Source organism: Pangasianodon hypophthalmus, chromosome 8 (assembly GCF_027358585.1).
Source record: "Pangasianodon hypophthalmus isolate fPanHyp1 chromosome 8, fPanHyp1.pri, whole genome shotgun sequence".
In the NCBI taxonomy this organism is placed as follows: Eukaryota; Metazoa; Chordata; class Actinopteri; order Siluriformes; family Pangasiidae; genus Pangasianodon; species Pangasianodon hypophthalmus.
Genome location: NC_069717.1, coordinates 25,463,810 through 25,481,010, shown reverse-complemented (window position 1 = coordinate 25,481,010; position 17,201 = coordinate 25,463,810). Strand labels below are relative to the sequence as shown.

Below are 17,201 nucleotides of genomic sequence, written 5' to 3'. Positions count from 1 at the left end.
ATAGTGCAGCTAATAAATTATTTAACAGGATAAAGGCTATAATACCTTATACGACAACGGCGCTGAATTCTTGATTCTGTTTGGTCAAACGTAGGCATTAGACGATACACTGATGCCAGGACATGGGGTGGTATTAACGCAAATAAAATATTACATTTTATTAAATTTAATTTGTAATCACAACAAAGTGAAAATATCAATATGTTGTACTGTAAGAAAAGTAGATCAGGATTTACTTGTTATTTTAACCTTTTTCAGCATCATAAATGTATTTCACGACAACATTTTTAATATGGAAACATTGTTTGAAGGTAGATTGTGCCTTAAATGACTAAATAAAAAAAAATTTTTAAAAAAATCATGTCATCACCGCTCCTACTGCTGTCTGACATCCACCTGAAATGCACGAGCGTGCCAAAGTTAATCTCTGGTCACGTCTCAGCACGACATCTGAATCATTTTTAGACGCAAGTGTGACTTACATCAAGCACAGCACACAGGCATTGATTTTCACCCGCGTTTCAGACCGCAGACAAGCCAGCTGCAGTAGCGGAGTGCACGTATATACGATGCTTTATGGTAACTACTTTCGTATGGCTACACTATAGATCTGCGATGAATTCTACACAGTGTGGAAGAAGTTTCAGTATTATTCACACGAGCGAGCCGTTTCAGTATTATTCACGCTGGGTGAATGAAACGAAGCTGCAGACGCTTGTGTTTGATGCATGTGCCATAACTCTTCCTTCTGATTAACTTAAAATTTTGGACTGTTAAGTAAACATGCTTCGAGGCAGTTAGGCTCCCACTCAAAAAACTTTGTGTTCTGTAAAAAAAAAAAAAAAAAAAAAAAAAAAAATCCATTTTTTAAAAAATGGATTGTTATTTAAAATGTGTTGCTATTTAACAAAGAAAAATAAAAATGTATAATCACTGATATGGTGAAGTTTGCAGTGAGGAGACATTAATGGAAGTCTCCAGTGTCACTAAGTTTTCAGCCTCAAGAAAGTCTTCATGGAAATAGGAGTTTGTGGTCTCTAGTTTCTCACCAGCTGTGTTTTTTATATTATTAACTTCAGGAGAGAGAAAAATAGAGGTTGAACTTGTTGTTTAGAAACAGATAAAAATTACAACGCATGTCATTTGTTTAATAAATAATATAAAATTTTTTGATAAAAAATTAAAAACATTCTAAATCATTGGAAATTTATCTAAATGGATCGTACCATTATGTTGCTGAATAAACCTGTATGTCTTAGATAGGTTAATGTTTTTAAAAACAGCACTGGTCAAGAATTAAATGTTTCACATTTGCGGCTTTTTTAAACAGCATCCTTTCATGATTTTAGATCATGGTCATTTCTTCAATAATGGGTTTTTAAGTTAACTAAATCAGAGTTTTGACATTCTGTGACATTCAGGCTGCACTCGTCATCGCCTAGAGCGGCTATAAGCCAAGTCTGTCTACTTTTCAAACTCTGATAGGTCAAAAGCATATGCAATTAAGAGATGCAGTATTTAGAAAGGGCATGACCAGTAAGACTGAGCCATCTAGACACCTTTTGGCCAGTATTGAGGCGAATCCTCTGAAACATGACAAAGGTCATGTCACTCTCAGATGTGACATTTAGTTCACACTTGTTGACTTTATACTTGTTTTTTCTACCACAGAGTCAGTTTTTATATATTGCATTATATAGATTAAAAATATGTGCATCCCATATTGCTCTGGTAAAGCCATGAGATAACAAGCTCAAAATGATTTCCATTTGTTGGATGTAAATCACAGCATGCCATCAGATATTTAGTGACTGGTTTGAGCAGTGTTCCAGATGTCAGAATTAAGTCCAGTGTTAGTCCAATAGAGCTGTCCCATGTCCAAAATGGTGTCCTACCCCCTATTCCCTACACATGGGCCTTCTTTTATACCAATGTTTCACCAGGAAGGAATAAAACACTTGGGGGTGTGCTGTTAAGGAAAACTACTGAACTACTGAGAGTGCTGTAATTCAGCCCAACGTCCATGAAGCTGATTATTATTGCATTCATTTCCTATAACAATTTAATTAAATAAATTCCTGCCATGTGTTATTCATTACATCTCGGTGTCAGGTTGTACAATAAAGATCCTCTAACGATAGACCTGTGTTTTATGTCGTCCTCTTAACGGTGAATTTTATATACGAGTGTCACCTTGAGATTTTTATCAAAACTTCTCATTCGCTGTCTTTCGCCTCCGATCTCAATCACGATCAAAGAAGTAATTTTATTTTATTTTTATGGTGTAATTTTTTATGATAGAAATTGTACACTGTAAAGTTGGCGTAATTCAGATGCATGTTATCAGGATTACTTTTGCAGGACTTGTGGCACATTAATCAGTTTATTCACATACAAAACAAAAAACCTTACATTATACTCCTTTTGAAGCATAATACATGAGTTATATTTTATTCTATTATTTTTACTCAGAGAGTGACAATGTGTGATAGAGAACAGGATCCTAGGGAGAGACATTTGAGAGTTTTTTATTATTATTATTATTTCTGGTTTCCACAGAGGCTGTGTATAAGATGTACTGAACTCTTCAAAACCATCAGTGATGTAACAAGCTTATAAAACTGCTAACTGGCATGTTTAGCTTATTTAAAGTGCCAAAATAGCACTTAATAAGATTTTAACTTTTTTTGTTGAGTCGAAGAGGAGGTACATTCACCTATAGGCTAAAATTTAATCTGCATGAACAAACAACAACAGCAAAAAAAAAAACCGCATAATTTATTCAACAACCAAGCACCAACTAAAACTTGGTGAGAAGCGTTAGCAAGCTAAGCGAGCTAAAACAACCAAAAAGATTAGCAACATGGCTAAAATGTCTGGCTTTTTTTCCTTTTTCTAAATAACAGGAACCTGGGAAGCCTTTAAGACACTTTACACCTACATTTCCTGGGGGAAAAATAATTCTTTTTAAGCGAACTCATTTCCTTCATATGTACAAACATCAAGACACAGGCGAGCTACATGCTAGCAAGCTAACGCTAACGTTAGCTAACTAGCCGTAACAAACCAACCCTAACAGCTCACTATTCATCCAACAAATTACCCAAAGTCTTTTATAAGGCGTTGTTCGTGATACATACCAGCTCATGGTGTGGTGTTTACTCCAGTTTAACCGCGAAACACAACTTTATTTCCAAAAACATCGCCTTTTCTACCTGTCCAGCTACAACTCTGTAACCAGGAACTGAGGAAGTTGTCTAGGGTTAGAGTCCCAATAGGAGACCAGTTCAAAAAGTAGTGCACTAGATAGGGTGTGAAAGTCATTCTTTTATGCACTGAATAGTATTCATTGTTAGGGAATAATGAGTTATTTGGTATTTTGCTGTTAAGAGGATTTAAAGTACGGAACGCAAAGTGGCTGAGGTTATTTCAACAGGTGACTGACTTTTACAGGCTTCTGAGGTTCAACAACAATAACAACAACAACAACAACACAAACGCACAGTTTTAATAACAGTGTTGCAATATCACAAGTAAGGAATAAAATACTGGGGGAAATAATCATACTGCTACCACCCGGAAGTTGAATATTTTCCAATAAAAGCATGCCTAGTAGTGTTTTATTCCACTTATACCCAGCAACTTAGCAATGCTACCTGTTATAAATAATTAAATAATGTTATTACTTATTATATTTGTCATACTTATTATTTGTCATACTTGTCATACTTATTATCCATTTATAGTTGCTTTTATATAGGTATAAATAGCAGTTCGCTCATCCACCTCTTCTTTTCTCTCTCTAAAAGTTAATCAGATTAATAAATAAATAAATAAAGGCAGCTTATTTCCAAGAAACTGCAACGTTCTTTGTCGTGAAGACTTTCCTGTGGTGGAAAACCTAAAGTACCTCAATATAAAGGAAGTACGTTTATTCATTTGGCAGCCATTTTATCCAGTTCAGATGCTCAATGTCTAAACACTGGCTCTTATTCACATTGTACTCTTGCACATTCTATCAGTTTAACTAGGCGTGACTATGTGGGAGTAAAACTGAACCACTGACCCCTTCATTATAAGACTTTCATAACCATGTCATTAACACTTATCGTCATATTCTTTCAGGACAGATTATGTCTAGTGATGTGATTGTCAATTTACGATCAGCAGTAGTAATTATATCACCTTTGAAGACTCTCTTTTTTTCCTCTCTCTTTTGAGATTAAGATGATAAAAATGCAGTTTTTTATTTTACAAAAAAAATCACAAAGCCCTCTGTACTGAAGACCTTTCCTTAAAAAAAAAAACTTTAAAGTCACAGCTTTAACTATGAGTGTTACAAAGCCCTGACACTGGAGACTCCTTCCATAGTTTCAACACCTTCTGACCAAGCAGAATCAAGTATTCAACTATGCACTGTGGTAATAACCTGAGAAAAAACAAACAAACAACAACAAAAAAAAAACCCAAACACTTTTTTTTCTGCCTTTCTAATTTTCTGTCCATGTTTCATTGTCTTGATTTTTTTTTTTTAGTCCTTTATAATGCTGCTAAAGACTAAACAACTCATAACTTCACATTTCTGAGACTGGAGTTACTGTGATTTTGCCAATCATTATGACAGATGTCAAAAATTATGTGTCCTAAAATCATTTCATAAACATATGACGTAAGTTGTTATGATGTCAAACATTATGTCAGCTACTAGTAATATTAGCATGACACTGCTATGCAACTTATAATGACTCATAAAACTGTTCATGATGTTTATAATGTGATGTAGAATTTAAGTGTGACTAACATAACTTAAAAAAGAAAGCACATGAAGCAATAAATACTATATTGAGAAATGGCTAATTGTAGCTATCAGAATATAGATGAATTATGACTAGTAATGCAAATGTGTTTTGTTTTTCTTTTATTAAGGCATGTACAGTATGTCAAGAGCTGCACTAAATGTTCACTACAAACATCAGAACAGGGACAGGGGAAAAATGTGATCTCAGTGACTTTCACTGTGGCATGGTGGCTGGTGACAGGTCGAGTATTTCAGAAACTGCTGATCTCCTGAGATTTGCACACCCAGTATTCTCTAGAGTTTACACAGAATGGTGCTGAAAACAGAAAAACAACAAGTGGAAACGCCTTGTTGAGAGAAGTCAGAGGAGAATGGCCAAACTAGTTTGAGCTGACAGGAAGGCTATGGTAACTCACATAAGCACTCTTTACAACCGTGGTGTGCAGAAAAGCATCTCAGAATGCACAACACATCAACTCTTGAGGAGGATGGGCTACCACAGCAGAAGACCACATCGGGATCCAGTCCTGTCAGCCAGGAACTTGAACAAAAATCTGAAGCTACAGTGAGCACTGTAACTGGACAGCTGAAGACATCGCCTGGTCTTTTGCGATGCCTGGAAACAGTGAAAGCTGACTCTTTTATTTCATGCTATAGGAAAGTAAGTGAGAATAGAGTATCGTACAGTATTGAAGATGGTTTACTGCTTCACTGCTGAGTGTTTAAAATGATCAGTCACAGCAAGTGGCTCAGAGGGTGTAACTGACGAAGTAAATTCAGACTCCAGCTGAGAGTAATCCCCAATGGACCAGAGACCGAGGTCACATTTACACTGGGGCAGCGCCCTCAGGGCATATTGTTCTGCACAGTTTAGCATAAAAGAGGCTTTTCAGCTTGGTGTGGATCTCAAGATGGACAGCGAGCAGTCGCGGTCAGACAAAACCCGAGGAGCAGCAACTGTATTTATGTGGTTTCTATCGACAAAAAGGCAACATAGTGCATTCTATAAATGCTTTCTCTTCGAAATCATATTTACTGAAAGTGTTCCAGATATCTGCTGTATGCATTTCATATGCAAACATGTGAAAAATGAACATGTGACACCTGAATTTAGATCTAAAGACCTTCCTGTGGCGTAAAACTTTAAGTTACACCTTTACCTCTGACTGTTACAAACCTCTGACACTGGAGACTCATTCCAAACATGTTACATAAACGTCTCCATAAAGAAAACGTCACCATGTTAACAATTACACATGTTTTTAAATCTCCACCATAGAAGAAACCATAACGTACTAGATCAAGTGCATTAATATAAACCTTGCAGCCGGCACTATTGTCAGAGCTGCTGTTATAGAAAATTAATCACCACCTTCTGACCAATCAGATTGGAGAATTAAATAGCTCTGTGTTATAAATTATTATAAATCATAGTAATGTACAATTTTGTCAGATGTTTTGGAATGGCTATATTTTTCCTTCAAAAAACTGACCTATTTGATACAGCACATGTGAACACTGAACTATCTCTGGATTCAACACAGACACACAAACACACACACACACACACACACGCACACACCCAAAGGCTTCACTTCCATCTGATCTGTGAACACTACCTTCTCTGTTTTCCTGGTTCAGATCGTCCTGGCTTTCTGACAGTTCTTGGCAATGAACAAATAAATAAATATTTTTTAAATAAATAAATAAAAATCAAATCAAAGAAAAAATACTTATGCCAGAAGCTATTTTTGTAACAATAAAGAAAACAACAGTTTTTTTTTCTCTCCATACCATGTATAACCATCCCTGAGAAATAAAGATATCAGTCCAAAAGAACAAGAAGCTGTGGAAGAGCACAAGAGCCAAATCCATAGAGAGCGTCAACGTTTGCCTCTTCGATCAGAGCGCGTAACCTATTCATGCTAAGATTTTCCTCTTACAGCAAAGATTTTAGACAAACACACACACACACACACACACACACACACATACCAGTAATGCTATCATTAAGATCTGCATCAGTGCATAAATTTCTCTGTCTCTGCTTCAGGCAAAAACTGATAATCATTGCTTCACTTCATCCAATAATAAAACTGTCATTTTGACATTAAAATGTCAATCACATGACCAGATTAAACAAAACTGCAAAACTGTACAGTGTCAGTCTCATTTCTAAACACCATATATGTCAGTCATTTTGGTTAAACAAGCAAAAAGAAAATCTAAGTACAGAATTGCTGTAATTGAATTGAGAAATGTTTGTGACATTTCATTGGAAACAATCCAAATCTAATTGGAAGAATCGTTTTAATTATGCGTTGAAGCACCCATATATTTGTCTTATACACGTTATTCTTACAAAAAAAGTCAGCTCTTTGATAGAACAAATGTTTAATATAAAAACTCAATCCTGAAACATATAAAATATGTTTAACATGTTGGTTGGTGCTGTTGTTTCATTATTCCCATGAGAATAATGAATAATTTGTGTCGCATTGATGTCAAAAGAGGACATTATTCTAGCTAGCGGAGTTATAATGCTGTTTAAAATAAGTGATAATGATCATGTCTTGGTGTTTGTTCTGAAGAAACAAATGAGCAAGTGGTTGTTTTCTCACTCACCATTTTCCAGCAACATCATATTAATGGGAAAATCAGTATAGAAGTAGTGGATACTTTGTAGTCCCAGAATGCAATGCAGCTAAACAGCTCAGCTCGGCTAGTCAGGCATCTATGAGACGGCGAGCGTGATGGAGTTGGTGGTTGTGTTAGCACTAAAGGTTTGGAAGCTTATCAGTTTGAGCAGCATGTGCTGTAGAAAAAGACTAAAAGACTAAAGTGCCGCTGCATTGCTCTCTTAAGGTAGAGATGAAGCGAGGGTTAAATCCCACTGGCACCACTATTATAAGTGCATTATGGGTAGGAAACTGTTAACCAAAGTGAAACAGGACCAACACGTTGAAGATGCTGAGATATAATGTAAGCTGTTCAGAATTGCTATTGTGTCTGTAATAAGACACACGTCTATGTGTGGTTCGTTCCATATGCTGTTAAAGAATGAGACGCAGGCTGCGCTATTCATGTTGATAAATTCATGCTGCTAGATTAGCCAACGTCAACCGACGCCTACTGTCTCGGGCATGCATTCATTCCGGGAAACTGACAGAAGACAGAGCTGCGCTGCCGTCGGGGGCCGTGTTAATTGGAGGACACATGGCAGAGTGCCAGGACATGCATGCCCGCAAGTGGTAGGGTTTTGTGCAGGACAGCAAGGCTCAGCATTAATCGGGCCAGTTTATTAGGAGTGTGATGTGAAGGGGCATTTTCACTCTCTCCATCAGAGCTGAGCAAAATGTCTCAAAAACACTAAACAATTCTAATACTGTATGTTTGCATTTAGGCCTGTTTGTTTCTCTTCCAGATAAGAACACGGTTCATGCCATGAATGCCCTGAGCAAATACACAACAATGATAATTACTGAATGCTACAGCAAGCCATGCTGTTATATCGATTTACCATCTACCGTTTTCATGAGGCGAAGACTGCTAATTAAGACAGAACATTTTGACATATTGACATACACACATTATTTTTTGTTCCAAATAACCTTATGGTTTATTTCTTTAATAAACACATCATTCAGTGTGTCTCCATCTTTGTATATTATGCACAAAAACAATATTTCAGGACATAGGATGCATCAGGTTTGACACTGTTGGACAACGCTTCTCCTTTTTTAACGCACTCACAGTTAAAAAAAAACAAATACACATTCTACATTATGTACACAGTCTTCAGAAATGTACGTTAACACACCCTTTGCATCCAGTCAGATCTAGGAGTGTGGAGGCGTGTGTGTTCGCACGGACACACACTGTAATACTGAAGCACACTGCTTTCCTTTAAACTGTACATTCTTAGTAGAAAACACGTAGTCATGTGTTTATATATAGGCGGCTGTACAAAAGACGATCCCTCTCGGATAGTCAGAATCTCTCAGTGTGTTCCATGTAGGAGGAAAAAAAAACACGTGGAGACACCACGTTACTGCTGCTGCCCCTCAGCACTGTATGGGGAAAAAAAACAACAAAACAAAACAAAACAAACAAACAAACAAAAAAATGTCCAAACTGTTTTCATCCAAAAACATCTCTCATGGCATGCATATGGCTGAGTTCAGTCAGAAAGCCGGCATCCCAGATTAGCCGTGCGTTAATGCTCTAAGGCTGTTATTTCCATCATTTTGGCTGTGTGTGTGCTCAAATGTGTGCTGAACAAACAGGATGCATGAAACGTAGCAAGATAAACCAATGGGAACTCAGTGAGTCATCAGCAACAACACAACAGCAACGACAATGACACAAACATAAATATCGTAATGACAAACGTGAAAGATTTCACATTTCACATCGTTTCTTTCAACTCCCTGTTACGAGGGGTTGAGATGCACGCATATTGCTCCCAGAAAAGTCCTTCGTTTCAGTGCTAATCCAGACACACTACCAACACATGACGCATGCAGGCATACAGACTGGAAAAAAATATATCAATCACTAATATAGTAATAAAAATAAAAACAATGAAATGGCAGGACAGTTACAAATCTCTGCATTAAATAGAGTACATGTAGCTTTTTTTTGCCTTCCCAGTTTACGTACTCCAAGTAAACGCCACAGATCTTATCTTAATTTCATGCTAATAAGTAAACTGCACTTAGTGAGCTCAGACGCCAAGACACACACTTGCTTTTTTTTTGTGGTATTGTACAGGCAATCTGTTACTGTTTACCAAAAAGGCGTCCAGATCCCCTTAATTGTACTGATGGGATTTTGAGATATTAAGATAATGCAGTCTAATTACACAAGAAACACCCACTTGATACTGAAACTCGTTGAGCCTTTCAGTGCTGTAATATTCAAGGCTTTCCCTTAAACTTGATCATCCAGTAGCTTCACTATAATAATTCCTGCTACACTCACGAGAATGACAACACAAAAAAAGTTGGCTGTAGTATTTCAAAAAACAGATTTGGCACATTCTTTTAAAAAAATATCATCAATTAAATAATTAACAAGCAGTATTTTAAAAAAAGAAGAAAAAAAAACAACAGGAACCAAAGTGCAGCGCAAACAAGGTATTAATGAAGTTGAGTAAATTAAATTGCACTTTTTCATATTTGATGAGCCATCGACAAACTGAAATACGATGTAAAAAAATAATTGACGCCAAGTGTTGGTTAGCTTGTATTCTATACTAATTTAAAAAATGTACTATTCTGACCCAGACTGAAATATCACTGGAGTGTGTAGGTCCATGGAGCCGGAAGTTAGGACTCCCTGAGCCTGTAATGCTTTTCCCGAAAAAAAAAAATAAGTGCCCTGTTTTTTTTTTTTCCTGGGATGACCTGACTGTCCACCGGCTGCTACCCCACTCTGCTATTCTCCCTGCCATTAAACACTAGTGTGTCCCCTCAACCCCCTGCTAAGGGTCAACGGGAATGTGACTATACCACCTTATAAAAACATTGTAACCAAAGAACTAATGCATGAAGAGAGGGAGAGTTTGTGAGAGTCAATGGCTAGGCCTTTCAGAAGAAAGGAAAGAGCTCAGTTTCTTCCTCCCTCATTCTTATCAAACACTAGTGGCACTCTCAGTCCTATGCGCACGTGGTAACAGTCAGGACGTTGGCCCCGCTGGCTCCGCTGCTCCCACAGGAGCCAGGTGGAGATGAGCGAGTAGCTGTCGTTGCTGTGGCACTTGAGCTGCCTGCCTTCTCTGCAGGTTTCTTGTCCTTGTGCTTGAGGTGCACCTTGGCGTGGCGCTTGCGCTCATCGCTGCGAGCAAACTTGCGTCCACAGAAGTCGCAGGAGAAAGGCTTCTCGCCGGTGTGTGTGCGGATGTGCGTGGTCAGGTGGTCGCTGCGGCTGAATGAGCGCATGCAGATGCGGCACTGGAAGGGTTTGTGGCCTGTGTGGATGCGCAGGTGGCGCGTAAGCTCATCGGATCGTGAGAAGCGCCGGTCGCAGTGCTCGGCTGGGCACGCGTGGGGACGCTCGTGCACCGGCGTCTTGCTCGGCCGGTTCGGGTACTTTCGAGGGCGCACGGGTTTAAGGGCGAGAGTTTGGGGCTGGTGGTGGTGGTGGTGCTGGGAAACATGGTGCTGCTGTGAGCCCAGGAAGCCCGGCTGCAGCTGCTGCTTGTCCTTAAATGCCCGGATGGTCTCTAGCGGCGTGATGGGTGGTGGGTTTACACGAAGGGGCTCCACGCTTTGGAAAGGCTTGTGTTCCATGGCCCCAGCTTCACCCGCGCCACCTTGGTGCTGGAACAGGTTGTAGTCGGGGATCATGGAGAAGAGGCTGGCATCCACAGCTTTGGTGGTGTTGTGGTACTCGGAGGGTGCGTAGGGCAGCGATGATGATGCTGCAGGGCTGTGGTGGAACGCCACCTGGTCCTGGTACATGTCACCGCAGGCGGAGTAGGCGGGAAGAGGCGGGGCGTACACTTGGTCAATGTCTGACGATTGGACGCTCATGCCGCCCGATGATGACGTCTGCGTGGTGATGCTACCCGGTGACGGGGACACACCGAGGATGCCGGCACTCACCAGGCTGATGATGTTGTTGTCCGGGCACCAGCCTGAACTGCCAATGCTGCCTGAAGGAGGGGTGTCGAAGGCAAACTTTCCCAAATATGTAACTGTTTGCCCACTTCGACTGGACTGAAAACTACTGGAAGCATATGGGATCTCACTGCTGCTCTTCTCACCTCCCATTCCTAAGTCCATGATATTATCTGTGGGAAGAAATGGAAAGGTCAACTGAGGAGAAAGGAACACAAAAAGCACTTCTATTCTAAAATAGCTATCTTTCAGAGTGGTTCGTCAACTGGGTGTTGCTATATGAAAATATGGCCTACTCTAGCGAGAATATAGAAGAGCTTTTAACTTGGCTACAGTATACAGAATCTCTCCATACCTCTGTTAATCGTTCGCTCCAAACAATTAAAAAGAGAATAACAATGATTAGAGCTTTGTCAGAGGAAAAAAAATTTGTCGGCTGACTTAAGACTGAAGTGACTATCCCCTCCTCCTCTCAGTCTTTTCCTTTTTTCTCTCTCTCTTTCTCCCTCCCTCAGGTTCTAAAGTACAACGTGTCCTTCAGAAGACACAGGATTCCCTGTACAACCGTGTGTCTTAACAAGCACACATACACACACACACATACACACACATCACAGACTCAATCTAGATACAAAGTTCATCAATGAATGAACTTGGTTGCGTCGTATATCTATGAAATCACTCTTTCAAGTCCTCTTCATGAATTTATCACTTTCTATTATTTTTTCTATATATATGGAATTTAACGCAGGAAAAATGATCTATCTTGCCAACTTATACAAAAAATTCCATTCCTAGGACATCACACTGGATTTGTCTTGGTGCTCTGATACATCGTTCCACAGAATACACCAAATCATGATTCATGGTGAGAACAAACAAAACAAACAAACAAACAAAAAAAAGCATAAAACACATATGTGTGCAAAAGCAAACGCATTCTCTGAGGTAAAGAATTCAATCTGAGACAAGAGGGTTTAGGATTTGAAAATAGCTAAATCTGGATCAACCATGTATTTCACTTAGGTCTGATTTAATTTAATGTGGATTTGTCATTTATGTCACTTTTAACCTCATTGAGACGGATGACATGGAGGACAAATTAACACTCATTGTGCTTCTATAAGTCCAGATGGACTCCAGTGAAACACTGTAGGTGTTAAATTAACACTAGAGTTTTTTTCCTCTGTTTTGTGTGTGTGTGTGTGTGTGTGTGTGTGTGTGTGAGAGAGAGAGAGAGAGAGAGAGAGAGAGACGTGTGATTAAAACTAAAGCAGCTTCGTATTAATGTGTGTAACAAAGTGGAGCTCATTCAGAAGTCCACGGCCAATTATACCGAAACCCATGACTCCTGATACACACAGAAAAAAACTGTGCACTTTACTTTCAACGAAAAAGTGAAGATATTTTCTCTGATTCAGGGCTTTTAAATATTTCTTCCATCATATTTGCAAAAGAGAGAAAGTTTAGTATTAAAAATCATAACAGATTGATTTTTTTGCGGTTGTTTTTGTTTTATTTTCACCTCTATCTAATATTTCCGTGAATACAGCACTATTTGTGTACATAACACAGCCAGTTAGTCTTGTTCGGGTTATTATTAAATTAGACTCAAAGCTTTGTTTTGCTGAAAATCCGTGCAGTTTGAGAAAGAAACTCGAGCTGCGTCCAAAACCGCGTGTTAAACCATTTAAAGGTAAATAAAATGTAAATACCGCAAAACGAAATGCTCTGCGGGTTTAGACGTCGCATCTTTCTTTTTCTTTGAAATCACAATCTGGGTGTTTTTCTTTTTTTGTTTTTAACCAGGTCATTTTCAGTTTTATTCACATAAATTATCTTTTTCAATTTATCACCAATTTTCTAATGTACAACTATAGGATAATGATGAGAAACTCACCAATGCCTGATTAAAAAAAAAATAATAATAACTTTTCTGCACATCATATATTTCCTTTCTCTCTATCTCTCTCCTTTTTTTTTTTTTGGGTAAATGAATGAATTTTGTCGAAAAATAAATGCACAACCCTAAATGCACAGCGTTTAATTCTATTTCTAATTTCTACATCCTAAAATAATTTTACAGTTCAGTTCAAACCTTATATGGTCAGTGGTGATGTCTCACTGGAACGCATTAAATCAGTGCACTGAAAGGTGCCACATTAAGTACATTATGGATTATAATATCCAGATAGGTTTCTAAGTGGATTTCATGTTTAGCTCAGGGTTTTTTTTTTTCGTGGAAGCGGAGCCTCGTGCACGTGTGAAGCGTTTTTGGCACGAGACATATTTCGAAAGCAGCGCGCGCGCCGACCAAAAACCGCCCACCTGCGCCATGGCAGCTCGACTCCATTTCGGGCCCTAAATAGCAAAACACTGACTTATCCAAAATAAAAATAAAAATAAATAAATAAATTAGTAAGTAAATAAATAAATAAGTAAATCAATAAATCAATAAATGTTAGACTGTAGCAATAATAATAATAATAATAATAATAATAATAATAATAATAATAATAAGGGTTAAATGAATCCGATGTGCTGGTGTTGAGCTTGGCTACATTTTACCTTACTGTTTCACGAGCTGCATTACACATTTCACTGAAAAGGACTGTATATTTAATTATTTAATTCATTTATTTATTTTTAATTTACACTCCTTTTTTACTCGCTGTAGAATTATTACGCACATTTTGGACATTTCTAACCTTTCTAACTGATCCATAACTACAAACGCAAACAACAACAACAACAACAACAAAAAGGATATAGGTTATAAACACACTGCAGGTGTTCATTCAGTACTGTAGTTGTGTTTGTTCAGCACGTGCACTCTATCACCTGGATGCCCTCTTCCAACTCCTGTCACGTGATATTACCATATTAACGCGTGTTCATATAGCCTGTAAGTAATAAACGTTTTCCCCAGTGAGGACAGCAGCGTATTGTCTGTACAGATCAGAGTCTAACAGGACATTAGCTTGGTTAACACCTCAGGCAGTTTGTTCATCTGTAAAATGTTTGGCTAATAAACACCATGTCAGCATCACTGAGGACAGTGAACAGGTAGCATCCTAAACACACACACACACACACACAGTGGGGTCCAGACACCACTCTTTCCCTCACACCCCGAGTAGTGCGCTTGTACAGGGAATAAAGACTGTTGCCCTATCACTCATCTGCATCGCCGCGATCTACACACCATCACACCGAGTGAGTCTAGTTTACAGTACTATAAGCTAAACACACAGACAGGTCGCGTCACAACTCTTTACAGATATCACTGACAGATCATTACCAAAGTTACCTGTGTTCATTTGCGAGTAGTGCGAGACGGAGTCCGTGCTGGTGAAGATGTTCATAGATGAAGTGGGAATGTCCTCTTCAGGATAAAGGCTGTCAGGTATGGCGTTGATTAAACTGCTCATGGTAAGGGGGAGCTTCTCCGCTAATTTACCTGTCATAGCAAGTTAAATCAAGTGGCTCGTGTCGGCGACAGCGCGCGGGCTTTAACTCGCCCGCGGTCTCCAGTCTTCCGCGCTTATCTAAAGTCGAAAACAAAATACGACCAAAAAACAAATCAATCCTTTAAGTATGATTGTATCCAAGTTCCCGGTCGCAATGAAGATGCCTCAACTCAACCTTCTTTTTCTTTTCCTTGTTTTTTTTTTCTTTTAATTTGTACGCTATTTCTGCATTGCTTGGTTGGTTTTTTAAGTCTCTGAATCAAATGGAGCGATGATGTTGGTAGTGATTGCACAAGTGCACTGGCTGCTCGCTGTGTCGCTCGGCCGAGGGAACTCCAACGCTTTTTCTCGTTAAAACTAGGGGGACGGAACAACTCCGTGACGTAGATGACCATATATGGAGACACAAAGGAACTTGTAGCCGCTACAGCGCGACGTCACAATGGAAGCACCTCGTAGTGGAACGTTCGGAGCCCTGGGGCCGCGTCCCAAACCGCTACATAGAACCGCAACTTCAACCGCGCGCTCCGGCGGCGTCCTATTCTGACCTAGGGCACTGTTTAGGACGCAGTGTGCAGTTTGGGACGAAGCCAGGGTGAAAGGAATATGCGAAGGCAGGCGCAGGTTTCTTTTAACTTCTTCGGGGGTTTTTGTAAACACTTTATTTAGTTTGATTGCACGGATGAACGAATGCATGCGTGTTAGAGGGAAACATTATCATATGACCGTTTTGGAATGACACGATGTTGCCATGTGGTTTGAACATTCCGAACCAGTTATAGCTAATAAGTTATACTATCTGGTTTTACCAGAAATTAATTAATTTAATAACGTGCAGGGATTTATAATTCACTCTTTAACACCTTCAGAATCCTTAAAGGACACATGTGTGTGAATATCAGCTCATAAAGGGTTAACAGATGAAGGAATCTGTTAGAACTGGGTTGAGAAGCCATGGCAAGGCTATTCAGACCCCAAACACCTCATGCGTCTTATTTATTTATCTGATGCTTTTGCGTTTATAAACTTTTCTAAAGAGACTAGCTGTGCCAAAGTGCACTCATTATTCACAACAGCCGTCTGCTGTTGCTGTGAAGTGAACTACAGTAGAGGGAAAGAAGAGATGTTTGCTGCTCAAAAGAAAGTTTCCACTCCTCAGATTATAATCTGGCCGACTGGCGCACACACCGCGAAGTCATTTCTCTGTCTGAAGCCCATCAGTGAGGAGAAGCGCAGGGTGCCGGTGGAACTGGCGGAAGACCGGAGTGAAAAAAAAAAAAAAAAAAAAAAACAGTTGTAAATACAGAGAGCCCAACCTAGCCAATCAGCGGGCTCGGCTTTGACCGCGCGCGCCACGCTGAAGTGGAAAGTCCATGTAAGGCGTTCATGTCCGGCTCCGCCCTCCTCGCTGCCCTTATTTGGTCAGCGCATTTCCGCCTGAGCGACCTGGTGGAAAAGAGATCGGAACCTGCCGCCATTAAAGGAACCGCAGAGGCCAAACGTCATGGGTCATATTTCATCTCCTTAAAGTCCCGAGGAGAGAAAAAAAACTTTATCGGACAGGTTTATTTTTTCATTTCAAGTAACACAAACTAACTTTTTTTTATTGTTTGTTGGCTGGTTGCATTTTGATTTTGAGTAGGTAGAATAATGGAATAAAAATAAAATAAAATAAAAGCAGAGCACTAAAATTAAGAGCTACAATATTGTTGCAGATATGGATGGATAAATTAAGTCATACAAAAATAGCTCTGATTATTTGTTGCTAAACAAACAAAGAAACAAATAAATAAATAACAAAAAGTACATGACACAATGCTAATAATCATTATTATATATAGCTGTGTGTAGGATGGACATACTTGACTGTACACAGTCCAATTAGGAGGCCGGAGAATCCCACGAGACCGCTCATGTGTCCAGCTAAAATTCTCCATTCCTGAGCCTGGCCAATCAGTGAGGCACTGAGCCACTCTTATTATCGACACTGAGTAAAACTCCAGGCTGCCATGCATGCGCTGGAACGGATGCTGATGCAATATGGAAAGAGAGCAAGGGAGAGAGAGAGAGAGAGATAAAGTTACAATTTGGACTGCAAATCAGGCTGACATCTGCATGCCGGCTACAAGCCTGTCAAGCGATAGGCCAAAAAAATGCACAGAAGAATAATAAGTTCCTACTTTTTCCCCCCTAGAGGCCTGGGAGCACTGCCATCGAGCCCAGGCTACTAGTGTCTCAGCAAGGCCTCAACAAGCTCCTGCTCCCAAACTAACATCTTCTATCTAACTGGGATGAAATTCAAACTCTCCT

At 39.4% G+C, this 17,201-nt stretch overlaps 2 protein-coding genes across 2 annotated transcripts in view; both read right to left on the bottom strand.

Annotated features, from left to right (window-relative positions):
• Window positions 1-3,297, bottom strand: part of bin3 (bridging integrator 3) — a 43,094-nt gene extending 39,797 nt beyond the window's left edge. The window contains exon 1 of the mRNA XM_026925568.3: window positions 3,141-3,297. Within this exon, the coding sequence (XP_026781369.1) occupies window positions 3,141-3,148 (8 nt within the window). The 5' untranslated portion in view covers window positions 3,149-3,297. The remainder of the gene's footprint in view (window positions 1-3,140) is intronic.
• Window positions 3,298-8,388: 5,091 nt separating this feature from the next.
• Window positions 8,389-15,624, bottom strand: egr3 (early growth response 3). The gene is made up of 2 exons (XM_026925935.3): window positions 14,732-15,624; window positions 8,389-11,594 (listed from the first exon to the last, which is right to left on the bottom strand). Exons 1-2 carry the CDS (start codon window positions 14,886-14,888, stop codon window positions 10,459-10,461), a joined length of 1,293 nt encoding a protein of 430 aa, XP_026781736.1. The 5' UTR covers window positions 14,889-15,624; the 3' UTR covers window positions 8,389-10,458.
• Between the last annotated feature and the right edge of the window lie 1,577 nt (window positions 15,625-17,201).